The sequence below is a fragment of the Mesoplodon densirostris genome, chromosome 10 (genome assembly GCF_025265405.1).
Source record: "Mesoplodon densirostris isolate mMesDen1 chromosome 10, mMesDen1 primary haplotype, whole genome shotgun sequence".
Taxonomy (NCBI): domain Eukaryota; kingdom Metazoa; phylum Chordata; class Mammalia; order Artiodactyla; family Ziphiidae; genus Mesoplodon; species Mesoplodon densirostris.
In genome coordinates, this window is record NC_082670.1 from 21,365,093 (window position 1) to 21,393,046 (window position 27,954).

Below are 27,954 nucleotides of genomic sequence, written 5' to 3' on the forward strand. Positions count from 1 at the left end.
GGAATTTTCCTCCTTCTTCTAATGATATAAGGTAATTAAAAGACAAATTTAACACCAAAAAAGGAGTATGTCTGGCCCTTTGAGAGTATTTGTGGATCATCAGAACATTCTGACGGGGTCATCCTTTCCGGGTGGGGATCCATTCCATGCAGTCACCTTTTCAATCCTTACCTCTACTGACAGAATCCATATGAGGGCAATGAGATAACGTCAGTCTGTCACTCATGGTTCCTTCTCTTACCCAATGAGTCATCTAAAATCTTGAAATTTTTTCAGACCTGTGTCACATTTAACTAAGTTTGCCTCCAAGCCCTTTCTACCCAGGAGAAATAAAAGTGACACCCTCTTGTCTTTTCCATCTTGAACTTTACTTTCTTACATGGTCCAACTAAACTCATCAGTGTGTTAATCAACCAATAATATATGACCATCATATACTAAAGGCACCCAAATAACATGATGCTGGAAATAAGAGATAAGCTTGCTGCATTCACTGAAATATAATAGTGATATTAGATCACAGTTTCCCCCTTAAAAAAATCTGGCAGCAAAATTTAGGTTTTCCCAAATGAACAGTCTCTCCTCTTGTTACCATAAATAAATATAAAAAATAAATCCTGTGTGATATAAGTCATTTCATTCCTGATACCTTTCTTCTGATTCTCCTTAATCCCAACCTTTCAGGTTCTGCTTGGATTCTAGTTGGTATCTGTGTTCATTCTGGGTTATCCAGGATCTCAGATCATCTCAAGGGCCCCAGTAGGGCCTAAATCCAGTAACAAGTATTCTTATAAGAGACAGAAGAGAAGACACACAGAAGAGAAGATTGCGTGGCAGATGAAAGCAGAGCTTGAAGAGATGCAGCTACAAATCAAGCAACACAAAAGATTCCCGGAAGCCACCAGAAACTAGAAGGGAAGCATGGGACAACTTATCTCTCAGAGCATCCAGAAAGAACCAATTGTGCCAGCACCTGATTTTGGACTTCGTCCTGCCAATATTACATGAGAACAAATTTCTGTTGTTTTAAACTACCCAGTTTGTGAAAATCTGTTATGGTGACCATAAGAAATACACTCTGTTAAGAGGATGAAAAGACAAGATACAGGTTCAAAGAAAATAGTTGCAAAATACATATTTGATAAAGGGCTAGTATTTAGACTATATAAAGAACTTCCAAAATTCAACAGTTAGAAAATGTTAAAGAATCCAATTAGAAAATGGGCAAAAGCATGAAGGGACATTTCACCAAAAAGGGTATACAGATAGCAAATAAGCACATGAAAAGCTATTTAATACCATATTTTATTAGGGAACTGCAAATTAAAACCACAATGAGATACCACTATTATCTCACACCTATTAGAATGACCAAAATCCAAAACACAATATGACAATATGAAATGCTAAGTAGGAGATGAAGCAACAGGAACACCCATTCATTGCTGTTTGTAACACAAAATGGTATGGCCACTTTGGAAGACACAGTTTCTTACAATAGTAAGCATTGGCTATTTGATCCAGTAATAGTGCTCCTAGGTATTTATCCAAATGAGTTTATATGTACATTCACACACATACACACAAAATGTTTATAGCAGCTTTATGCACAATTGCCAAAAACTGGAAACAACCAAGGTGTTGTTCAACAGGTGAATGGATAAATAAACTATGTTACACCCATACAATGGAGTATTATTCAGTGATAAAAAGAAATGAACTATCAAGCCATGGAAAGGCATGGAGGAATCTTAAATGCATACTGCTAAGTGAAAGAAGCCAGTCTGAAAAGACTACATACTGTATGAGTCCAACTAATCATATCATGGAAAAGGTAAAACGATAGAGATAGTAAAAAGGCCAGCAGCTTCCAGGGTTTGGTGGTGTGAGGGGGCAGGGATGAACAGGTGGAGCACACAGGATTTTTAGGGCAGGGAAACCACGCTGTATGATACTATAAGGTAGATACAAGACATTATGCATTTGTCAAAACCCACAGAACTTTACAACACAAAGAGTGAATCCTAACACAAACTATAGACTTTAATAATAACATATCAATAGTGGTTCATTAACTGTAACAAATGTACCACACTAATGTAGAAGAGGAGGTACATGAGAAGTCGCTGTACTTTCTGCACAATTTTTCTGCTTTAAACCTAAAACTGCTTTAAAAAATAAAGTCTATTAAAAAAAAAGCCAACTCCAAAAGATTACCTACTATAAATTCAATTTATAGTACATTCTTGAAACGACATAAGAAACAGAGAATATACTAGTGGCCCAAGAGTTGAGGAGGTGGTAGCAGAGAAGTATCTGTGGCTATAAAAAGGCAACATGAGGGATCCTTGCGGTGATGGCGATATTCTATATCCTGATTAAATCAATAGCAATATCCTGGTTGTGATATTGTACTAAATTTTGTAAGATGTTACCTTTGGGGGAAACTTTTGCACCATGACACAGCCTAGCCCAGACACCATCAACCCTTGAATAAGTGACTAAGACAGCCTCTTCTCCAGTTTCTTGGTTCCTAGTCTTGTGCCTTGTAGACCATGCACCCCACAGCATCCAAGGGAAATCCAGTCCCCTTATCCACCCCATAGGACCCTTCATGGTGTGGCCCTGACCACCACTTTGATATCATCTCCCACCATTAACCTCACTCACTCTGCACTGGCTACGTTGGAGAAACTTGCTGGTTCCTTTGCCTGGAATGTTCTTGCTCAGAGCTGCCTCTTTCTCATCATTCCCATTTCAGCTCACATATAACTTTCTCACACAACCAGGTAAAGTAGTTAGATTTGGCAAAGTAGTTGCCCTCTTCTCCAGATGCTAGTTACTAAGTCACTGTCACCGCTACTCTCATTTACTTCATAGCAAATGTCATTCCTCTTTCTTTTCATTTTGTGCCCCACCTGGAGACTTTGCTGGAGTTAACAAGGCAGTAGAAGTTGGGACAAAGCTGATATAGGGTAAGGGATGCTGGTGTGGACAGTACGCTGGCATTATTGCTGGTTGCCAGAAAAACTAGCAAGTGCTTCTGTAATAATAAGTATAGAGAGAGGAAATTTAATGAGAATTGAGTCCTTCAGTCACAAATGCAAGAGAAAGGGCTAAGGTAGCAGAACATTCCACTTATTGGCTCAACAAATATTTACTGAATCAATGAAGGGACAAGTGGTCAGTGAACTCTTAGGTACTGGTACACTAGAAGAGTCCTTATAGGTGTAACCCTTGGGGGAAAATGTTACTCTGAAAGCTATGTCTTCAGTTCTGTGACTGCTAATAACTCTGTCAATTAAACTAATTGCCCTAAGGTGTAGACAGACATGATCAGCAAATTACTTATACAGCAGGATATTCAGTCCCTTCTTGTGACAGGTTTCTTCTCAGTTAGCAGAGCCACTCTATTTTGCCAATGAACAATGATTTGGATTTCAATTCAACTTTCAGTTTGTTTCTGAATTTCAGTGTGGACTGGAGGGCTCCTTGGTCTCCAACATCTGTGCTTTTGAATGACGTAATTAGGCAACTGTTCTGTTAGTTAACCACTACCAACTGTAGTTGTGACATGCACAGACATTATGCAATGTTTGCACTTATACTTAAAAACAAATCATCAAAGAATCAGATATATACTTGTTTTATGTTAATAAAAGTAGTACTCCATAGAGAGAAATTAGAAATTTTATTTTACCAGCAACTCCTGCCCTGCCCTCACTTCCCTTTATATCTGCTCAGCCCCATAACTTTTCTGATCACTTTCAGAGAGTGAAAAGTCCATTGGTTATTTTCAGCCTCCAAATAATCTCATGTTATAATTAATAGCTGCAGTCTGATGAAAAGCATAAAACTCCAAATTTTATCTAAAAGTAGATCTCGAGGGGTATGTGGCCCCTCGAGACAGTTCTCTTGGGCAGGATTTTAAAAGGCTGTAAATTGGACCTCTCCTGAATCATTCGTATCTGGTTCAGAAAGAACCTGCAGGTCTCTGTCCAGGAGTCTTTGCACCTGCTGCTGTGGGAGGTTTCATGACCTCTCGGTGTGCTGTGGGCCCTTCTCTGCTCTGCAGCCTCAGGCCAAGAGTCACAGCCCCATGGCCTTAGATTCTGAGGCCTGTGTCACTCATCAGTCCCCTTCTCTCTCTCACACATACACACCAGCATGCACACACACAACCTCCAGGGGACATAAGTCAATCTCTGGGTGACCCCTTTGCAGGCAGCAGCTATCGTTTGACTTGAGGTGAGGGGCGGCACCCACTTGCCCTCTTTCATGAAGGCAGGGTGAATAAGAGACGGAGCGTACCAGCAACTACCTCTAAAGAAACCCTCTCAGCTTCTTCATGTCAGTCAGTTTGTGCCCTTGAAGTGGGCTCAGCAGTCTCCTCCTTCTCCAGTCTTTCACATCGTTTTGGAATGAAGGCAACATGTATTGTTTTCCTCTCAGAATAGGATATGTTCATTCAAATTGGAGTCAGAAGAGTGCTATTTGAACATCCATTTACACTTAGACACATTACTGCACATGTACACAGGTGCACACAATTTCTGAAGGTGTCAGGATGAAAGATTCCACACATTGTGACCCCAGTTTTTGTGACAGCTTTCTGTTGTTGCAATTGTAAACGTTTTTTAATCACAGTAATAATTCACAAATACATTATTGCTGTAACACATTTAAACACCATAGATAGAATTAAATCCCCCGTGGCCATCCCTCCCCAAGGGAGTGGTCCTCTGCCTTCCCTTATATACAGATGACCAGTGTTACCAGATTCATGCATCTTAATTTTAAAACCAGAGCTCAGGACAATGTAGATGAGAGCTGTCACTCTCTCAGCTTTGTAAATTTTCTATTCATTTATAACACATAAATTACATAATGGAATATTATGTATATGTATGTTTTACTTATAATCTTATACTTACTATTCTACAATGTACTTTTTCCACCTAATGTCTGTTAAATCTTTATATGCTTTTTAATATCGACCCAATTAATTCTTTTTGACTGCTGTATTCTAAAATTTACATGTACTTTACTTAACTATTTAAATATTAATGATCATTAGTTGTTCCTGATTTTTTACTTTTACAAATATTGCTGCTACAAGGAGTGTCTTGGGACATACTCTGTGCAGCTGTGCAGACACCATGAAGCAGCAATATCAGGTAGAAGGAATGCAGTTTGACCACCATAAATAACAGCTTATTACTCACACTTCTGCCTAAACTTGGTGATAAAAGTCTTTTAAATATTTATGAAGGTTGATGGGTAAGAGATAGTATGATATTGTTCTTTTGATATCCATGGCCTTCCTTTATAGTAAGGCAGACTGCATTTCCCACTGTTCGTTCTTCATCTGTATTTATCTATTCTTCTGATAGTTACCTGCTCTTTACCCATTTTCCTATATTTTGTCTGTTTAAAATTATTTTGAATAAGTTTAAAAAACACCTCTCCCATGTCTGATATCATACTGAAATGGATTTCCCCCCTTTTGTCAATGACCTTTAATGGCATCTATTATAAATAAGGCCTGTGCTTTTTGTATCCTGCAGTATACAAAAAGCAGTATACATATACTGCAGCCTTATGATATGTCTAGGTGTAAATTTCATTTCATTTCTTTGGCTTGACACTCTTTGTAATTCTTGAATCTGAGAAATCTTGTGTTTCATCTATTGTGAAGGAGTCCTATTCATTATTTTTAAAAGTATTGCCTGTCCTCAATTCTCTTTATCTTCTCCTCCTAGAAGTCTTATTCAACATATGTTGGACCTTTTCACTGCATTTTCCAGATCTCTTAACTTTGCTATCATACCTCATTATCTCACTCAGCCTTATTTGATATAATTTACTTAGCTCTATCTTCTACTTCACTAATTCTTTCATTAGCTACGCCTAGTCACCTAGTTTCCAATTTCAATGCCTAAATCTGTCTTTTGTATTTCAAGCAGTGGCTTTCTTAAATCTGCCTGTTCTTTTTGGTATCTTCTTATGTTTTAGAGTCTATCTTTTATTTCTTCAATGATTTTAAGTGTGCTTATATAATGTTTTTATCAGTACATTCTATTTTTTTTTGAAGTTTTCAGCAGTTTAATCCTGCTGTGTGTTGAGTCTAAGGACTTGCTTTGGATGATCACTTCTTTGAGTGTTTATAATTTTGGATCTTGAGGTCATATTAAGAGGAACTTCATCTTCAGTAGTTCTGTGTGAACTCTGTCGAGCAAATCAGGCTAGACCCAATTCTTACTTCAGTTTTTCAGTGGAGGAAGAGTTCTCAGATAGTGAAGACAGTGTGAATTCTAACCCCTAACTACCCATAACATAGTTATGAATTTTTGTAATTTTCAGAAGAGGCTCAGGACAATGTAGATGAGAGTTGTCACTGTCTCACTTGTTGAAAAGGGCAGAGCCTCCAACTCAGTTCTGAACCTACTTGAGGCTTCTGGCTCTATCTTAAGATCTCTATTATAACTGCCTTCCTAACATGAGTCTAAGGCTTTATCCTTCATCCCAATAGGGACCTGGGTCTCAAGCCTCTGCATCAGTGAAATTGATGCCTCGTACCCAGGCCCAAGATCTCTGAAGAGTAAGCTCATACCTCTAACTTTTCATCACATCCATGGGGATATCTCTTACTATCTTTGGATCTACGTATTTATTATTTATTTTGATGTGGACCTTATTTATTTATTTATTTATTTTCTGGTATGAGGGCCTCTCACTGTTGTGGCCTCTTCCGTTGCAGAGCACGGGCTCTGGATGCGCAGGCTCAGCGGCCATGGCTCACGGGCCCAGCCGCTCTGCGGCACGTGGGATCTTCCCAGACCGGGGCACGAACCCATGTCCCCTGTGTTGGCAGGCGGACTATCAACCACTGTGCCACCAGGGAGGCCTGGACAGATATCATCTTGATCTTCCTATCCCTTTTCTCCCAGGGGCCCCTGAGCTTCTGCCTGGGTTCAATGACAGATATCATCTTGACCTTCCTATCCCTTTTCTCCCAAGGGCCCTTGAGCTTCTGCCTGGGTTCAATCAAATAAATGGAAGCCACTTTATAATTCCAGAAAAAAAGAGGTTTTTTATAGGGGATGGAAATAGTCCACAGAGTTTGGGAGGCTGGGGAAGCAAAAGTCAAGTTAGTCACTTTCAGGAAATACTGAAGTATAGGTTGGATGGGAAACCACTAGCGATCCTGTGTAGCACATAGTAGGCAATTTTCATGGGGATTCACACAAGGCCCAGGCAAAAACCCCACATCTACCATCACCGATCCTCATACTCCTGCCTGTAGCGGCCTCCGCGGTACAGTGGCTTCTCACTGTGTTCAGCCTTCCAAATCCTGCCCGAATGCCCTCATTATTAGAACTCTGTTTGCGTGTAGGTTGAGGATTATAGTTTCCAAGTATTTGTCTGTTACTGTGAAGAACTGAGAAGAGTAGAGATGGCAGTGAGAATTAATAAACAATATTGGGCATGGCTTCCTTGCTCCCTATCAAAAGCCTGCACGGAGGTAAATACACCCTGGCCTATGTTAGGAATGTCACCTAAAGATGAATCTGCAATAATATTCCTTTCTGAAAGTCACAGAAACCAGTAAAACAAGCACAACAGTTTGAGAAATGTTAAAACTTGGGAATTTTTCCTACTACACACTACAAACTCTAAGGCTTGTTGATAGATTTAATACAATTTGGATGAATTGAGAGGATGCTAAGAGCAGACAAAACTTTCATCCTTGGAGCATGGCCCAATGTTATAGGAAGAAAGGGGAGGGCACTGGGAAGCCCCAGCTGATGCTCCCCAGCTTAGAGCGGCAGTGTCTTGAGGCTGGTGGACCACAGGCAAGGTGAGGTCTTCAGTGCTAGGATATGGTGGGGGAAGCTTCTCTGTGCCCACATCCTGATGTTTTCCTCTCGACAGCTCATCAGTCTTTCTAAACATCTGCTGCTTAGCATCTTGGGGCCAGTGCAACAGAGCAGAGGAAAACATGCATGACTGCAGAAATTAACTTGGAAATTTGGGGGATGTCATTGCAGAATTAAAGTGGAAGAATAGATAGTTTCCCTTGTATTGGTGAAAGAGTTCCAAGATGCCATCCTCCCACCGGCTGCCTCTTGCCCACACACATACACCCTATTACCAGCACATGACAAGAGGACTCCAACAAGCCAAGGTGGCCCACTGCAAGGGTTACAACACATGGGAACAAAGTCAGCACATGATTGGCTTTTACAGTCCAAGACTGGGGGTGGGGGTAGGACCCCCAAGGGACCTATGTAAATACTTCAGCACAAAAAAAAGGAAACAAATATGTTAAATAAAAGAGAGATCATTGTATAATGAGGGCATGCCTATCAGGCACTATTCTAAGCACTTTGTATGGATTAATTCATTGAATCCTCACAATAGTCCTTCAAGGAAGGTACTACCAGCATCATCTCCACTTTACAGGAGCAAGAGCTCAAGCACAGAGGGACTGAGTAACTCATTTAAGTCATCCAGGTGCTATCTGATTCAAACCAGAGTGGTCTGATTATTAACCATTATATTACAGTGCTGTGCTTATTTTATCTGGGGAAATTGAAGAATATTTTCATTTCCAATTTCTCCAAGTTCTCAAGAATAATAATAATTAAAAAAGCTTACAGTGTATGAAGTACACTGGATCAACAGGAATCAACAGGAAAAGATGAAAGAAGATGAGAAAGAAAACTAAAGAAAATGTCACTTCAAAATTAAAACAATTAGTAGTAGCAAGGAAAGAAATTATCACTATACAAAATCAAATCAGCAATGCAGAGCTGAGGCTTGACTCAGTCATGGAAAAAGCAGAGGGGTAGTAAAGCAGTGGATCAAAAGATAATGGGTGTGAAGAAGGGAAGAAAACAAAGATTGTACAAAAATAAGTAAAAGCAACTTAATTAAGCATCAGTTTGCTGAGTTTACAACTTCAAGGAAAGTATGTTTAGAAACAAAGTAGACAACTCAAATGTAGAAAAAATGTAAAATCAAATCATGAAGTGAATTGAAATGGAAAAAATATATAAGAGCTGATTCTTTGGTAAAGAAGATTCCATTCACAGCAATAAAACAAACAATTCACTATTCAGATTGATCAAAGAGATTAAATACAAGCAATCATGGGGAAAAGGGAGACAGAAGCATTTAAAATGTATAAGGTACTAATTATGGGGAAATAGATAGAGTACATGATTTTCTATGAAACTATAAGTTTAAATTCAGAAAAATTGTACATGTCAAAAAAACTGTGTAATAAGGTGAGAAAGTTGTCCAAAAGTTATCCCTTTTAACAAAACAAATGATTTGTGTCCTGGTAGATTCACTAGAAAAATTCTATGAGATTTTTAAGGAGCAGAAAATGCTTATGTTTCCTATTCAGGAGAAATCCAAATAATTTTTGTAGATATCCACCTTAAGAAGGTAAAATATAGCTCCTTACTCCTTAAATGTAGACTGTGCATGTGACTTCTTTCAGAGCACAGCATGAAAAGGGTGAAAAAAAGAATAACTTCACAGTTAAGAAACCTAGCAAATACTATCTCAAGCCAGGTGATCAAGGTTAATAGCAGTGATAGATCACATTGATAGCATGTATCCTTGATATGATGTGATGAGAATGGCAGTTTACCCCTATGGTCAACCTCTCAAAAACACACTATCTCAGTCTAATCACGAGAAAAACATCAGACAAATCCCAGTCGAAAGGACACACTACAAAATATATGTGACTGATACTCTTCAGAATTGTCAAAGTCATCGAAAACAAGGAAAGGCTGAGAAACTGTCATAGCCAAAAGGATCCCAAGGAGATGTGATGATTAAACATACTATGGTATCCTGAATGGTATTCTGGAACAGAAAAAACTATATTAGGTGAAAAGTAAGAAGTCTGAATGAAGAATCGGCTTTAGCTAATAATAATACATTAATGTAGGTTCATTAATTGTGACAAATGTGCCATACTAATATAAGATGTTAATAATAGGGGAAACTGGGTGTGAGGTGTACAGGAACTCAGTAATTCTGTAAGTCTAAAACTGTTCTAAAACAAAAATGTATTAAGAAAAAAGAAAATGACTATGTACCTAAAATACTTCAGATCACAGACTGAAATGGAAAGCTTAAAACTTCCTTTCTTTACAAAGCTAGCATGGCAAAAAATCACATACACATACACACACATTCACAAACTACAAATTAAGCTCAATTATATATGCTAATGTAAAATTCTAGCTAAAATATTAGGAAAATAAATCATGTGTTTTTACTAAAACAGCCTAGTAAGAAGAGATCATTCCAAAAATATAAGGCTAGTTGAATATTATTAATAATAACTATGATGAACTTACATAAGCTTATTCAAATTTCATCACAGCACCTTGAGGCTCTATTATTAACCCCACTTTACAGGTGAAATACTGAAGCCACAGAGAGTTAAGTCAGTTGCCCAAGAACACACAGCTGTAAAGAGAGCAGATCCAGCAGTCTGGTTCTATGATGAAAATACATTTGATCAAACTCATTACATTCCCATAAAAATAAAAAAGCAAAATGGGATAGCTTAATGCCATAAAAGTACAAGAGCCACCAACACCAGCAACATACCTAATGGTGTAATGTGACAAGTATTCCCAGTAGATTCAGATATGGCAGGAGTGCCCACTCTCTCCATTCCTATTTACCATTGTTTAGAAACTGCCAGTGAATAAAATTACCCAAGAGAATAGAGTACGTGTTACAAACGGCAAAAAGAATCACCTATTTTTTCCATTATTTGCACATAACGTTTGTATGTGTTTAGCTTTCTTATCTAAACCTAAGGGGGAAAAACAAGATGAAAATGGTAGGGAAAAGGACACAGTTATGGAACCAACAAAAAGTACTTTAAAAACCTGTGTGTGACTTAACTGAAGATAATTATAAAATTCCACCTTGGGACAGAGAAAAAGACTTGAATACATGGGGGAACCATGCCTGTTCTTGGCTGAGAGAAGTCAATACTATAAATATGGCAATCCCTCTTAATTTAATCTGCCATATCAATATGATATTGGTCAAAATTCTAGTGTAAATTTTGTGGATGGGGAGGGGAGAGTCAACTAAATGTCCCCAGAATTAAACCAAAGGTAAGGATCTGTCAATTCCTGGAACTTAACAAGAATATTGCTACACAGGAGGGAACAGTGCTGGCCACTCCAACTATGTTTGCTCCCTTGCAGGAGCCAGGAAAGGGGGCACCCACATGCCTTGAGGACAGTGATCACACATTATACCTCTGAGATTTCTCTCCAGGGATAATCACTCAATCCTGCCAGCTGTTGTCAAACTAATCTATAGGGACTCAACCCCAGGGATAACCCCAGAGTTCCCATGGATCACTGGGAAATTTTTTGCAAGCCTAGATTATAATACCAAGATGATGTTTAAATACTTCTATTGTCTAACCTAACCTTCCTTTCAAACCTCATCTCCTCCCAGCCCCCGAACATATGAAATCTGCCATGTTCCTGGTTACATATGGTACCAAAAGCCATCACAGCTGCCCAGTGGGGCACTTGGGAATCATTTCCAACAACTTCTCTCTCTTACTGTCCATATCCAATCAATTACAGCTTCCAGCTATTTCTTTCTCTAAATTCACTTCTTTCCATTCCTGCTGTCATCAGCTCATCCCAGGACCCTGCCTGGAAAACTCTTTCTTAATGTTTGCTCTGGCCAGTTCCGTACATCCTTTAAGTCTCTGCTTAAGTAATGCTTCTGAGGGAATTATCCACCCCCTGTACTCCCAGACACCTACAAAGTCACATCTGCTCTCTATTTTTGCTTCACAGACAGACTGCAATCTTCTCCCACTTCCAGACTTAGGAAGGGTGGGAGAAAAGCACCCTGAATGTAAGACTTTTTGTATCTTCTTTTCTCAGGCTTTTGTTCAGTCTGACATGGGCTGGCCCTTATTGTGCATCTCTGTAATTTTTTGATTTCCACCCAACAAATGAACATGAGCATTGCCTTGCCAGCTATGGTGAACAACACAGCTCCACCCAGCCCAGGCAGTGCCTCCACAGAGAGGCCGCCCACTGACTTCCAGGACAACTGCAGTGAAACTCTGAACTAATTTAAGGCAGTCGTAAGTCTAATGAGACTCTGGATCCTTTCTTTGGCTCAAATGTTTGGACCTAAAAAGTTATGTACAGTAAGTCCCCTACATATGAGCAAGTTCTGCTCCTAGAGCTTGTTCGTAAGTCCAACAAAGCCTAGGTACCCAACTAACACAATTGGCTCTATGGTACTGTACTGTAATAGGTTTATAATACTTTTTGCACAAATAATACATAACAAACAAAAAATAAAACATTTTTAATCTTACAGTACAGTACTTTGAAAAGTACAGTAGTACAGTACAACAGCTGGCATACAGGGGCTGGCATTGAGTAAACAGGCAAGAAGAGTTACTGGCTGGAGGAGGGAGAGGAGGTGGGAGATGGTAGAGCTGAAGGATCGTCAGCAATAGAAGAAGACAGAGGGCAAGCTGCAATTTCACTAATGCCTGATGTTGATGGCACAGGTTCTGGTTCCTTGCTGGATTCAATTCTACTCTCTTGCAAAAATGATCCAGGATGTCTGGGTAGTAGCTCTTTTTTTCTCATCATAGATGACATGGTAACACCAGATTGCATTCAGAATGGCTGCTGCAACCTTCGTGTACAGTTCTATGTTTGGGTCCTGTGCCTCAAAAACGAACAGTGCCTCCTCAAATAAAGAAACCCCCTTGCTATTTCTTGCATCATGAATCCCTTCGGTTCTACAGTTACTTCTTCTTCCCCTTGTCTCTCTTTATTCTTTCTCTGGGCCTCCAATTCCACCAGGTCTTCATTAGTAAGCTCCTCGTGTTGCACAGCAAGGATTCAATGAAGTCATCCTCTTGCAGATCTAGCTCCATCTTCTCGCTGAGGGTCACTAAGTTGCTGAAGACCTCTTTGGACTCCTCATCCACCTTCTCAAATCCACGAAAATTGTGAACAAACTGCAAGCAAAGGTTCTTCCAAACCCCATTCATGGTGATGGCCGTAACCTCACTCCAAGCAAAGTCAATGTTTTTTATGGCCTTGTAGATGTTATAGTCCTTCCAAAATTGTTGCAAGGTTGTTCCTGATTCATCACTCATCTTTACTAACTGAGGAAAAGTGTGACGTAAATAATATTTCTTGAAAGTCGCTATAACTTCCTGGTTCATAGGTTGGATGGATGCGCGGCATAGTATTCAGCGGCAGATGCACTACTTTGACGTTGGGATGAAAGTCGTCCATGAATGGGGTTGGCCTGGAGCATTGTCGAGCAGCAAAAGAATGTTGAATGGGACATCCTTCTCCAAGCAATATTTCTCTGCCTCTGGGGTAAAGTGGTGGAAAAACCAGTCCTGGAAAATAGCCTGTGTAACCCAGGCATTGGGGTTATTCTTCCACACAACAGGAAGAGAGCCCTTGGCTATGTTTTTAAGGGCTCTCGGGTTCTCTGAATGATAAACTAAGAGAGGCTTCAGCTTCATATAGCCGGAAGCATTGCTACTAAACAACAGAGTTAACCTATCCTTTGCTGCTTTATAGCCTGGCATCAATTTTTCCTCCTTGCTGATGTAACTTTGGTCTGGCAACCTCTTCCAGTACAGTCCTGTCTCATCCACATTAAAAACCTCTTTGGGTAAATACACACTTTCATCAATAATTTCTCGAAGCATTTCAGGAAATTTCTGGGCAGTTAATGTATCTGCATTTGCTGCCTTGCCACTTACTTTTACATTGTGAAGGTTGGCTCTAGCCTTGAACCAATGAAACCAGCCATGGCTGGCATTAAAAGATGTGCCCTCTGATTCTTCATCGTGTTTCTTCTTCAAGTATTCATAAAAGCTTTTAGCTTTCTCTTGACTCAGCATTAAGCTGAATGGGACTCAATGCTGATGCTGATCTTGCATCCACACACTGAGCAGTTTCTGCATCTCCTCCATCATTTTTCTATGCTTCTTCAATATTATTGTTGACATCATGAGCACAGCAGACTTCACATGTTCCACAATCTTGTCCTTGTTCTTTAAAATCGTGCTGATGGTTGAATGATTCATGTCATAAGAACGAGTGAAGCCTACCTCCTTTTTGCCTCACTCCATTCTGTTAATTATTTTTCACTTTTGTTTCCATCATCGTCTCTTGGTGCTTCTTAGCAGTACCAGCTACATCACCACTGCTTTTATGCTCGCTTCCAAACATCCTGGGCTTGAAGTAAAGATACTGTACTACTGTAATCTATACAGTAAAGTACACAAAAGCACAACCAACTGTAGAGGATACACGCACATGACAATGTACACCAGGCATGTGAACTAACTTACGTGACTGGACATGCAAATGCACCTTCGCATCTTTGAAAGTTTGCAACTTGAAGGTACGTATGTAGGGGACTTAGTGTATTGAGCATCTACTATGTTCAAGGAACTATATTACACAAGAACATAACATGTATCTGAGATTTTATTCTGACTTAGTGTCTATAAGTGTGACTGGGGACTAAAATTAGAATGAAGGAAACAGAATTTTACCATTTAGTGGAGGTAAATTCTTCCCCCACAATGATGAAAATCACCACAAAATAAGTTTCACAAATTTATGTCTACTTTCTCTTTCTTCCTTCACATATTTTTTTATTACCTTGCCTATGATTCTTTCTTCTTTATGGGTTTTCTGTCTTTACAGGCTCTATTTTAATTGGTCAGTTAATTATGTAGCTGGGGAAACTGTGAAAGGGGAAAGAGTATATTGGGCATATATTTAGGTTTTCTTGATAAAATTGATAGATTGGAGGAACTGGAGAGAAGTAAAAGGAAAGAGAACTGCCAATTATTTTCTTGTATCTCAAGTCCTCAAGATAAAAATTGTCAACTCTCTAGTCAAAGATAAACAGTGAGTTTCTCTTTGTCATCTAGGCTGCTATGTATGACTGGAGTCCTGAAATCCAGGGAATCATCTTTAGCTCACTCAACTATGGCTCATTCTTGGCTCCAATCCCCAGTGGCTATCTGGCTGAAATATTTGGAACCAAGTACTTGGCTGGTGCTGGTATGTTTATAACCTCAGTCCTGACCCTCTTCACTCCACTAGCAGCTGATACTGGAGTGACTTTGCTCATTGTCCTACAGATCATCCAAGGCATTGTCCAGGCACCAAGATGTTTTCTAACTACGAGTAGAATATAGGTTCCAAAATGACCTCAGATAGCCAAGAATCAACTTTTTTTTTCAGGTTATGTTATTAACAAGTCAGTGTTCAATCTGGGCCAGATGGACTCCACGAACAGAAAGGAGTCAACTCATCACCATTGCTGTATCAGCTAACTGATAACTTAATTGTCACCTTATGTGCACTGTCCAAGAGTACTCTGCTATGGCCTATCAACAGAAGCCAAACCTTACATCCTAACTACACTGTCTCCTTGCTCTAAAGCACTACCCTATACTGTCTTTCTTGATCATAACCAAATGTTTACTGGACACCAAACATTCTTGCAAATGCTTTTAATTTCCTTTTAGTCGCAGAACAATCTTCCAACTAAGTTATATATAATTACTTCCTTTTCACACATAAGGGAAATTGAGACACAAATAGACTAATAATTTGTCCAAAAGCACACAGCTACTGAGGGTAGAAGCAGAATCTGAACCTAGGTAGCCTGGGTTGCAACTTAGTTTTGTGATCAAGTCAATCTGCAGGAAGCACAGAGGGTCCCAAGCCTGACCTTCTCACCCAGAATATCCTCACATCTTCTGTTTAGGGTCAGTGCTGGGGTCCTTCATCATCCTCCTGGTTGGTGGTCACCTCTGCCAGACCATAGGATGGCCTTATATCTTTTATATCTGTGGTGAATTTGTGCTTTTCAAATCTCAGAATCTTGTTTTATGACAGAGATTGCTGGGCAAGATTTCTGTGATTTAAGTCATTTATGGTTAACCAAATCCTAGTAGATATAAATATATAACTAAAGTTGATAATGTTCAGAGCTAATCATGTTGCGAATCTTGCAAATGATATTTAAGTTTCAATATCCTGAGTGTACAGCTAGAATAACCTGATAACTTTAAAGGCATTGTAACATTCCGTCCTGCTTCTAAATTGAACCCACAAAGGATCTCAGAAGGATTTCTTTCATAAGATGCTGAAAATGTAATCTTGGTAGGATTATATTTTTAGTTAAGCTATTTATTTAATACATTCTTTTAAATTCTCCTATTATTACTATAACCAGAAAATTGTGGGAACGTGACCTAATCATAGGTAAAATACTGATTGGAATAAAGAATCAACCAGTAAAGGCTGCAGGTCGGAGCAGATCATGTGAGGTTTAGGATTGGACATAATAGACAGAGAGATGCTATGGAAGTTTCCAAAGATCAGAGCGCTTCAGAGACAATATTCTACTGCTTCGTAATTTTGCCTTTACCCAGCCCTGGGTGGGATGTTCCCAGATGCTTTCAGCTAATGTTTGTATCTGTTTGATTTTTGAAACATTCTCTGGAATCCCATCTGAAAACTGCCTGATTCCAGTGGGACCAGTAAATCCCACTGGTGTTTTCATTAGAGGATAATACTCTTAGATCCAGGATTCTTATAGCATCAGGCCAATACATCTGCTAGAAAAAAAAGTGTATGAAGATTGATTACTATAGCATATCACCCTTCAAAGGGTCTGTCATGGAAACTTCAAAAGGGCAGGTTACAAAATTTTCAAGGAATGAGAGAGGCTTACTGTGCTCCTGGTTTTGAGAAAATGTAAGCAATGTGTATAAAATAAGAACTCACTAAATATTTGTTGAATCAGTGTTAATATCCTCCATCCTCAATGTGCAACAGTGCTAATTTTCATATTTCTCACTCCCCACTTGCTTTTAAGTTCCTTGATGACAAAATTATGTCTTTGTATTCTTATATTCTCAAAATTTAGCAAAATGCCTGGTGTATGGTGGCTGTTCTATATTCGTGAAAGACCGTATAAACAACAAGCTAACAAGTGAAGAGAATTCAAGACTTTAAGATTCTAAATAGGGAATTTTAAGGTGAATCATATTTCCACTCAATACTAATAATGCTGAGTTGTCCAACACTGTAATAATGTGTATATTAGAGAAATTTCTTTGCTGAGGATGAATTTCATTCCATATCCAGAAATTATCTGGGCAATCAGCGGCACATATGTACTGTTGCTAACTCTTAAATGTTAGAGATAGATAAGAAAAGATTTAATGAAGACATAAACTTTGCAGAAGCATGACTAGCAGGAGGGATGCTGACTGGTACTTCAACAGTGAGGGCATTTTCAAGCACATGGGGCAAACACACTAATAACTTTTAACAACAACTTACAGCCTTATTATTGGTGCATTTCAAAACCTCCCCAAACTCAGTGATTTTAAACAACAAATGTTTAGTCTCTTAGTTTTGTGGGACAGCTAGGCAGCTCTGCTCTCTGTGTCTCTCATCTGTCTTGGACAATGGGTGAGCTGGAGCATGTTGTTCCTATACCAATTGATAAGACTCAAGAGGACAAGTGAAAAAATGCAGTGCTTCTTAAAGCCTAGGCTCTGAACTGCCCCATGTCATTGGCAAAAGAAAGTTACATGGCCAAGACCAAAGTCAAGTGGTGAGGAAGTACTCTCTACCTATGATAGGGCTATGCAAGGGATAGATGCAGGAAGGAGTGGAGTATGGGGGCCATTCTGTTAACCACAGGAATCATCTCAGGGCAGAATCAAACTGATAGAACTCCAGTCCTGTGCTAAGTAGATCCTCGGTTTTTTTAGGTGGTATTGGCTGCATCTGTTCTTTTCTCTGGTTTGCTCTCATTTATGATGACCCCGTGAATCATCCGTTTATCAGCACTAGTGAGAAGGAATACATCATCTGTTCACTGGCTCAGGAGGGGCACTGGGGAACTCCTCTGCCATTTCCCTATGTCTCAGTGGTGAAGAGTTCAGTAGAGCAAAGTTCTGGTCTTTAGATGGAGGGGATATTTATATGTACTTTCTTCCAGGATTCTCCACCATGCTGGTCTCTTCCCATTAAGGCTATGATCAAATCCCTACCGCTTTGGAGCATTCTCGTCTTTTATTTCAGTGAATACTGGCATTATTTTGTCATCAGGTCATACCTACCAACATACATCAGCTCCGTACTTCAAGCTAACATCTGAGATGTAAGTACGGAGAAAACTTATTCTGCTCTTCTGTTGTTTCATATATAATCCTTTCTTTCTCCTATGGTCATGGGCTTAGGCCAAGGATCTTCGTGTAGGAAACACAACCTGATTCATTTGAATTCTGATTCAATTCAATGTGTCCTACTGCTTATTGGGGGCAGAGTGGTATGGCTCTAGGTCAACGGTCAACTTGTCATTCATAGAATATCATATTTTTAAAGGAACTTATGCAGAAATTTTATGTTCAGTCCAATCAACATTTGCAAACAAGACATTCTGCTGGCAGCATAAATAAAGCATTAACGAAACAAAGTCTGCCTTCAAGAAAGCTGTGACAGAGAAGCATAAACAACATATGCTGAAAATAAGACATTAATAGGACATAAAGTCCTAAATAGGACTTACACCAAAAACTTGTGGACAATGTCTTTTTAGAAAAACATTTTATTCAAGTATAACATATATAAAGAAAAGTGCACATATGTGTACATCTCTCTGATTTTTCAAAAAATGAACAGATGCTCTGATTGGCTGAGAGGAGCCTGTCAATTGCTGCCCAATGAATGTCTCAAAATTGGTGAAGAGTATATCATCTCCTAGCTTATTAGTGACAGTTCACTAGGTCATTGAATTAGTGTTTTATTCTTGTCCTTTGTATTCAAAAAGCAGTTCTCTCATGTTGACTGGGCTCATCTGGTGAAAACACGCTGAGTGGTCAACAGAGAACTGACTTTCTTAGCAGAGGTCAGAGTCTGGGGAGCATGCATGCAAGCAGGCTGGAGGTACTGATATCAGAAAGCCCAAGGATAGAGTAGCTATGGGTCTTCCCAAAGGAGTGGGGTGGGCAGCAGTGGGCAATCAAACCAGAATCTCAGGCCAGGGAATCAGGGACAGGAGGGCCAGACAAGCAGAATGCCAGTGCTGAGATCTAGACATCCTGAGGCTGGCTGTTGGAAGTGATCGGTCCCTGGCGTGAAGCAGGGTAGGCTCTTTATCCTCAGAGGCCAAGGCTGAGGAAGAGGAGGATGAGGGAATGATTAGGACAAGTTGAGAACAGACAGTAGAGTTTTCCCAGCTTGAGAAGTCAAGAGATCTGGACTCCCATTGCTCTCAGGGTATTTTTCTCAGTAACTCACATTACCTTGATGGCCTTGGTTTACTCATCTGTAAAATAAACATCTCAGACCAGTTGACAGTGAGATCCTTTTCACTGGGTTACATACAGCAAAGAATGACCTCCTTTCCTTGCATTTTCTTTAATGGCAATTTAATTTAGGAGTTGAATTGGGAAAAACAGGGATCAACATTTAAAAAAATATATAAAAAGGTAAAAGAGTGAAAAATCTTACTCTCATTCCTGTCCCAAATCTGCCTTGTTTTCTCAGCCTTTATTATGTTATGTTCCAATTTTGATGGAAGTTTTTATCATGAATGGGTATTAAGTTTTGTCACATGCTTTTTTCTGCATCTATTGAGATGATTATGTGATTTTCATCCTTCCTTTTGTTAATATGATGTCTCACATTGATTGATTTGTGAACATTGAAACATCCTTGCCTTCCTGGAATAAATCACTTTATCATGGGGGTATGATCCTTTTTATATATTGTTGAATTTGGTTTGCTAATATTTTGTTGAGGATATTTGCTTCTATATTCATCAGAGATATTGGCCTATAATTTTCTTTTTTGTAGTGTCTTTGTCTGATTTTGGTATAGGGTACTGGTGGTCTCATAGAATGAATTGGGGAGTATTCCCCCCTCTCCCATTTTTTGGAATAGTTTGAGAAAGATAGGTATGAGCTCTTCTTTAATGTTTGGTAGAACTCCCTTGTGAAGCCATTTGGTCCGGTACTTTTGTTACTGGGAGTTATTTTTAAAATTATGAATTCAATTTCACTACCAGTGATTGGTCTGTTCAGATTGTCTATTTTTGGTTCAGTCTTTCTAATTTCTAGAAATTATCTATTTCTTCTAGGTTGTCCAAATTGTTGACATATAACTCTTCACAGTATTCTGTTATGATTTTTTTTGTATCTCTGTGGTATTGGGTGGTATTTTTCCTCTTTCATTTCTTATTTTGTTTATTTGGATCCTCTCTCTTTTCTTCTTGATGATCTTGGCTAAAGGTTTATCAAGTTTGTTTACCATTTCAGAAAACCAAGTCTTGGTTTCACTGATCTTTTCTATAGCTATTTATTTATTTTTGGTCTATGTTTTATTTATTTCCTCTCTGATTTTTATTATTTCCTTCCTTCTGCTGACTTTGGGCTTTTTTGGTTCTCTTTCAAATATCAGATTTTGAGATTTTTCTTGTTTCTTAAGGAAGGCCTATACTGCCATAACCTAACTGCTTTTGCTGCATCCCATAGATTTTGGAGTACTGTGTTTCCATTTTCATTTGTCTCAAGGTATTTCTTATGTCCTCTTTGATGTCTTCATTGACCCTTTTTTTTTTTTAAGTAGCATGTTCTTTAGTCTCCACATGTTTTTGTTTTTCCCATTTTTCTTCCTATAATTGATTTCTAGTTTCATACCATTGTGGTTGGAACAAATGCCAGATATAATTGCTATCCTCTTAAGTCTGTTGAAACTTGTTTTGTAACCTGGCATGTGATCCATTCTGGAAAATATTCCATGTGCACTTGAAAAGAATGTGTATTCTACTGGTTTTGGATGGAATGTCCTGTAAGTCCAACTGGTCTGTTGTGTCATTTAAGAGCACGGTTTCCTTATTGATTTTCTGTCTGAATTATCTGTCCATTGATGTAAGTGAGGTATTAAAGTCTCCTACTAGTATTGTATCATTGTCAATTTCTCCCTTTATGTCTGTTAATATTTGCTTTATACATTTAGGTGCTCCTATATTAGGTCCATATATGTTAGACAGTGCTATATCTTCTTGTATTGATCCCTTTATCATTATATAATGCCCTTCTTTGTCCTTTGTTATAAACTTTGTTTTAAAGTCTATTTTGTCTGATATGAGTATTGCTACCCCCATTTTTTGTCATTTCCATTTGCATGAAATGTCTTTTTCCATCCCCTCACTTTCAATCTGTATGTGTTTTTAGCTCTGAAGTGAGTCTTTGTGGGCAGCATACAGATGGGTCTTGTTTTTTAATCCAATTAGTCACCTTATGTCTTTTTTTTTTTTGCGGTATGTGGGCCTCTCACTGTTGTGGCCTCTCCCGTTGCGGAGCACAGGCTCTGGATGCACAGGTTCAGTGGCCATGGCTCACGGGCCCAGCCACTCCGCGGCATGTGGGATCCTCCTGGACCGGGGCACAAACCCATGTCCTCTGCATCGGCAGGCAGACTCTCAACCACTGCGTCACCAGGGAAGCCCCAACTTATGTCTTTTGATTAGAGCATTTAGTCCATTGACATTTTAAATGATTATTGGTAGGTATGTACTTATTGTCATTTTGTTTCTTGTTTTCTGATTATTTTTATAGTTCTTTTCTGTTCCTTTATTTTTCTTTTAGTTTATTCCCTTGTGGTTTGATGATTTTTTCAGTGGTATCCTTGTGTTCCTTTCTCTCATTTTTTTGTATCTATTGTAGGTTTCTAATTTGTGGTTAGTATGAGGTTCATGTATATTTATTATATCTACTTGTTTTAAACTGGTAGTCATTTAAGTTCAAACACATTCTAAAAGATCAACATTTTTTACTCCCCTCCTCCATGTTTTGATGTCATATTTTACATCTTCATGTTCATCCCTTCACTGTTAATTGTATTTATAGTTGATTTTACAATTTTTTGTCTTTTAATCTTCATGCTAGCCTATTTAAGTGGTTGATCCACAGTCTTTACTGTCTATTTTCTTTTACTAGTGGGATTTTTGCTTTCCTATAGATTCTTACTTCTTGTTGAAGCCTTTTCTTTTCCGCTTAGAGATGACCCTTTAACATTACTTTTTGGGTAGGTTTGGTATTGATTAACTCTTTTAGTTTTTGCTTGTCTGAGAAGTTCTTCATCTCTTCTTCAATTCTAAATGATCATCTTGCTGGGTAGAGTATCCTAGTTGCAGGATTTTCCTTTTCGGCACTTTAAATATATCATGAGACTACCTCTGGCCTAAAGTTTCTGCAGAAAAATCAGCTGATAGTCTTATGCGGGTTCCCTTGTATATGACTGTTTTTCTCTTGCTGCCTTTAGAATTCTCTTTTTATCTTTAATTTTTCCATTTTAATTATGATATGTCTTGGTGTAGGTCTGTTTAGGTTCATCTTGTTTGGGACCCTCTGTGCTTCCTGTATCTGGATATCTGTTTCTTTCTGCAGGTTTGGGAAGTTTTCAGCCATAATTTTATCAAATACATTTTTGACCTGTCTCTCTCTCTCTTCTCCTTCTGGGACTCCTATAGTGCAAATCATGGTTTGCTTAATGTTATCCTAGAGATCTCTTAAACTCTTCTGTTTTTCTTTTTGCTGCTCTGATTGGGCAATTTCCATTATTCTATCTTCCAGATCACATATTCATTCTTTTGTATCACCTGGTCAGCTGTTAATTCCTTTTACTGTGTTTTTCATTTCAGTTATTGTATTCTGTGGTTCTGGCTGGCTCCTTTTTATGTTTTCTATTTCCTTATTAAAATTATCACTGTGTTCATCTACTCTTTAATTTAGTTAGCATTCTTATTACTAATACTTTGAACTCTTATCTGGTACATTATTTCTGTTTCATTACTTGTTTTTTCAGGGGTTTTCTCTTGTTCTTTCCTTTGAATTAAATTTCTCTATCTTTTCATTTTGCTTAACTTTCTCTGTCTCTATGAAATTATGTGAAACATTTAGCTATCCTGGAATTGAAGGAGTGCCCTTGTGTGGAAGCATCCCTGTGCAGTCTGTATGTGCCCAGTGTCTTTGGTGGCACAGCTACATCTGATGTTGAGCATAAGTCACTCTTCCCCCATGGTGTGCTGGCAGCTATCACCAGGGTAGGAGGTAGGGATGGAGGTAGAAGGGCTAGAGCAAGAGCCAGTTGTGAGCCAGGGCTTCTCCTCGGTTTGGTGGCCAACACCACACTATCAGGGTGGAAGTGGGTTTCACGTTGCTGGGTCAGAAGACCTGAGGTTTGGTCTGATCTGGCTCCATTCCCTCTAAGTGTGTGCTCTCCCCGCTCCCAGCACAGGCACACTCACCCAGAGGGGAACAGTGCTGGAGAAAGAGGAGCTGGAGTGGGTGCTTGGTATGGGTTGGAATGCAGACTGTGGTAGTGCCGGCACTAGTTGGAGTCCTGGACAGCTCCTTATCTTCTGCCTTCATAGGCACAAGCAATGTCCAGATGCTGTGCTAAGTCTGAGCTACCTCTTTCCCTCACAACTGCATACTCCTCTCAGCCATGGCAACCCTCTCTCCAGTGTGGAGCTGCACTGGGAGCAAGAGGGGCTGGAGCAGGCGCTCTGCTCAGGCTGGGGTGTGTGTTAGGCAGTGGTGGGAAACCAGCCAGAGTCCCTGTCAGTTTCAATCTGCTTCCTCTGCCTTTTTTTTGGGAGTAAGCCAGTGTGTGCATGCTCTTCATGAGCGGAGTCTTGTTTTTTTATAGTCCTGCTATCAATCCCAGTTTTTTGAATCAGCTAAGGGGACTTGTCCTCCTGGTGCCAGACCCTAAGGCATAGTGCTCAGTGGTTCTCCCCACTCACTCCCCAGGGAGGATCTCTGAGCCTGTGTAATTCCCCCTCCTCTTCTGTGTACCCTCCCAGGGGTGTAGGTCCCGATCTGATCACTTCTCTCCCTTCCTACCCAATTACATGCGAAACTTTCTTACAGACTTGGTTGTATAAGAGTCTTTCTGCCAGTCTCCAGTTTGTTTTCAGTGAGAACTGCTCCACATGTAGATGTATTTTTGATGTTTCATGGGGGGAGGTGAGCTCCACGTCCTCTTACTCCACTATCTTGATCTATCTCCTCTATAAACTTCTATATTTATTGTCAAATTGCCCTCCATTGGACATTGATAATATTTGGAAGTGCCTGATTCCCCCTGCATCACCATAGATCATGTCAAAAAACTGTTGCACTTTTGGCAGTTTGATAAAATGGTATCTCACAGTAGTTTTACTATTATGAGGGTGGATACCTTTTAATATGCTTAGAAAACACTTATTTTTCTTTTTCTGTAAATGGTCCATTCATAACCTTTGACTATTTTCCTACTAGCTTTTGTTCTTTTTAATATCTATTTCTACATGATCCTTATATTTGAAGACAGCATTGGTCCATTTTTTTTTCAAATTGAACTGTATGCATATTTTTCCTCAGGCACTAAAATTATATTGGCTCATTCCAGAAATTCATATTAAAGGTGATGTGTATATAAAAGAAAAGCTATAGATGTAGACAGTCCACCCAGGGATCAATTTGTGTCATGGTGGGTATAGTGAGGCATGCACCTCACCTCAGCTCTGGTTCTCAGAGTGGGATGCTGTCAACCCTGCCGTTTGTTTCTGCCTGTATCTGCATTGTCCCTGGAGGTCTACTGGCAGATTTTCTCCTCTCCAGAAAAATCCTCAGACTCAATACCATCAGGAAACTCTTCACTGCCATAGGCAAGAACCAAGGTAGACATGGGGTGGTGGAGGTGGGATGCTCAGGGCAGCTTCCTATTCACTGTGTTTGTTCTCCTGCCCCAGGGGTTCTCCTCCCATCTGCGTTCTTCATGTCCCTTTTCTGGGTCAGATCCAGCTTCAGCGCCACCATGGCCTTCGTGATACTGTCTTCTGCCACCAAAAGCCTCAGCCAATCAGGAGCCCTTGTCAACTTCATGGATATTGCTCCTCGGTAGGGACCTGTGATCATCCCTAAACCTGCTCTGACACATAGGTAAAATGTGACACATGCAATGGGTCACAGGAAATTTCAGCACAAGCCGTACATCCAAATAATTCCTGGAAGGGACCCAAAGCTAGCCAACCTCTGTGAACTTAGTTTTTCCAGATAAAAACAGGAGAAGTCAGTGGCCACACTCACAGTTCAACTGTGGGAGACTCACACCAATTTCTTTCTGTTGGGGAATGCAGCAGTTACATAGGGCTGGATCACTGAAAGGACTTGTAAACTTCAGAGGGCGTGCTCATGTAAGGCTTTAATAAAGGTAGAGGATACAGGATAGCAGGAGAAACATTCACCTCTGATATAGGTAAATATCAGATGGCTGAGACTTCCAAATATAGCTCCCAGGGACCATCCATGGACCGTTCACAGTCAATAGGACACGCTTCATCTTCAGGTAGTGAACCACCAAATTACATGGGAGATACCTTGGTCTCAGGGAAGCCAATGTCTCATCCAATGAGAGGTCTTTTATACCTAAAAGCAAGGCTGAAAGATCAGGCTCCATAGCAGAAGACAAGAGAACATATAAACCAGCTGCCAACCATCAATCTGTACATTTTGTATAATGAATGTTGACAAGTTAGTGCGGGTTACCCCTTGGAAATCCCAGATCCTAGCACTGGATTATACTCATCACTAGTCAGTACATTTCATTCAGGTTTGACTAAGGGTCAACACAACTCCAGCAATCCCCAGAGATAATCATAGAGTTGCAACAGATCAGCTGAGATTAACCCTTTGCTTACAGAGGAATATTGTTTTCTCACACTTTTTCTCTCGCAGGTACAGTGCCTTACTCAGGGGACTATCACAAATCTTTTCTTACATAGCGGGAGCCATCTCTCCCACAGTTGCTGGATTTTTCATCAGTCAGGTAAGGTCAAATGTTCTGATGATTATGATATTCACAAGAGTCACCTCAAAAGATCATCCAGCCTCTCATTCTGACCCTAGGCTCAGCTCATGCAGAAAAATTACCACATGTTCAGGGTATGGAGTGAAGGAGAATGCTCTATTGTATGGGTTTATGCTTTATGAGTTCTTAGAATGAGCTTCTCATGCTAATCATCACATTTTCTAGCAATAATCATGACCTTTCTTGTGAAGTATAGAATGGCCAACCAATCTGATTGGCTGGGGCTGAGGGGTTTCCTGGGATATGGGACTTTCAACACTAAAACCTTAAAAGTTCCAAGCAATCTGGAAAGAGTTAGTCACCCTATGTAGGAACCCAACAAATATTTATAGAACAAATGAACGAGATGTTGAGTGGATGAGTGAATGACAGAGCGAAGGAGCAACCTGTACATTACAGGTATGCTCATCAGTGGTTAGTACAGAAATTCCTCTGCTCAGTATTGCTTACATAGTGTTTTTACATTCATACAGCCCTCCATCTTGGGAGATGCATTTAAACTTGTCAGAATAAACAAATTCATGTGATGACAATTTCATAAGAATCAGACTGATACAGACTTTATGTGAAGAAACAGGCATATGACATTCACACGACTATCATTCTTTAAGTTTCTTGTGGTTTTCACCAGTAAGCCAGGAAAATGAATGGAGAATAACAAAGAGAGGGTATTCTTTTTGACACCAAGTCCTTTTTTTTTTTTGAAGCTTCAGTTCTCTTCCAGCCACTGACTAACACACTGTTTAAAATGGAAATTCTCAAACTGCTCTTGTTTCCCTTATTACTCACTCACTCACTCATTTATCTCTTCATTCATTCAACATATATGCAACGAACATTAGCATGTGCCATGCACTGTTTAAGTGAATAAAACAAACAGAAGTCCCTGCCCTTGTGAAGTCGGTAGGAAAGAAACCAATAGAAAACTAACAAACTAAACGAAAACATGGTATAGTGATTGGTGGTAAGCGCTAAGAAAAGAGTAGGGCAGGAGAGGAGAATAGGGCACATAAGAGGGGGTGGAATTTCAGTTTTAAGTAGGGTGGCCGAGGAAGTCTCATTGAAAAAGTAATACTTATGGGAAGCAAGTACATGGGCGAGAGAAATGACTACTTGAGGGGAGGAATATTCCAGCAGAGGGAAAGGCCAGGGCACTGGAAATGTACCTGCATATTCTAAGAAAAACCAGGAACATATAATGCGGGGCAGAGTTGGGGATGAGGGCAGTAGAACACGGTGCCAAAGCCTTTCTGAACCAGGAGGGACAAGAACTAGGAGACTGTTAATAACTTGTAGTTTCCTGCCTCCAGAATTCAGAGTTCGGTTGGAGGAACGTCTTCCTGCTTTCAGCTGCTGTGAACATAGCAGGCCTGTTTTTCTACCTCATCTTCAGCCAAGCAGAGGTGCAGGACTGGGCTAAAGGTAGATGTGTACCCGCTTCTGAGCAAACCGAGTGACGAATTAGATGCCGGTGCTTAGTTGTTCACTGTTTGCCCGCATGGACATTCCCCTTACAGTTCTACTCCAAAATGGGCTGTCCTTAAAGTACAGAAATCTCAGATTTTCCACTGGCCCATACACCTAGGACATGGAGGAGTGAGACTTGCAAATTATGGAAAGGCTCTTTCATAAAGTCTTAGAATAAAATTTTACCTTCTTGTGCTTGTTCTCGGTTTGTTTAACAATCATTTATAAGGCAACTAATGCAGAGTGGAAGACAAATAAACCCAAATTTAAAATTCAGATGTGTTACTTGTTACAAACAATACATGGACAAAAGAGATGCCCACAGGGTGTGCGTGGTGGCAGGGGGTGGGGGCGGGGTCTGGCCTCCTAGGAATCTCCATACCATCTTCTTCCTTGGGCTGGTGACTGCCCCTCAGTCCCAGCTTGTGTGCTGGCCCCTCTCCCCCTCAATAAGGAG

General features: G+C 39.7%; 1 protein-coding gene across 1 annotated transcript; it reads left to right on the forward strand.

The window, feature by feature from the left end:
* Positions 1–11,965: 11,965 nt before the first annotated feature.
* Positions 11,966–27,487, forward strand: SLC17A4 (solute carrier family 17 member 4). Its single transcript, XM_060111385.1, is given in 10 exon segments — positions 11,966–12,163; positions 15,011–15,244; positions 15,327–15,408; positions 15,850–15,942; positions 17,879–17,994; positions 18,106–18,270; positions 24,696–24,828; positions 24,913–25,060; positions 25,898–25,988; positions 27,341–27,487. Coding segments are annotated over 10 exon segments (1,344 nt in total). The 5' UTR covers positions 11,966–12,028.
* The last annotated feature ends 467 nt before the right edge of the window (positions 27,488–27,954 follow it).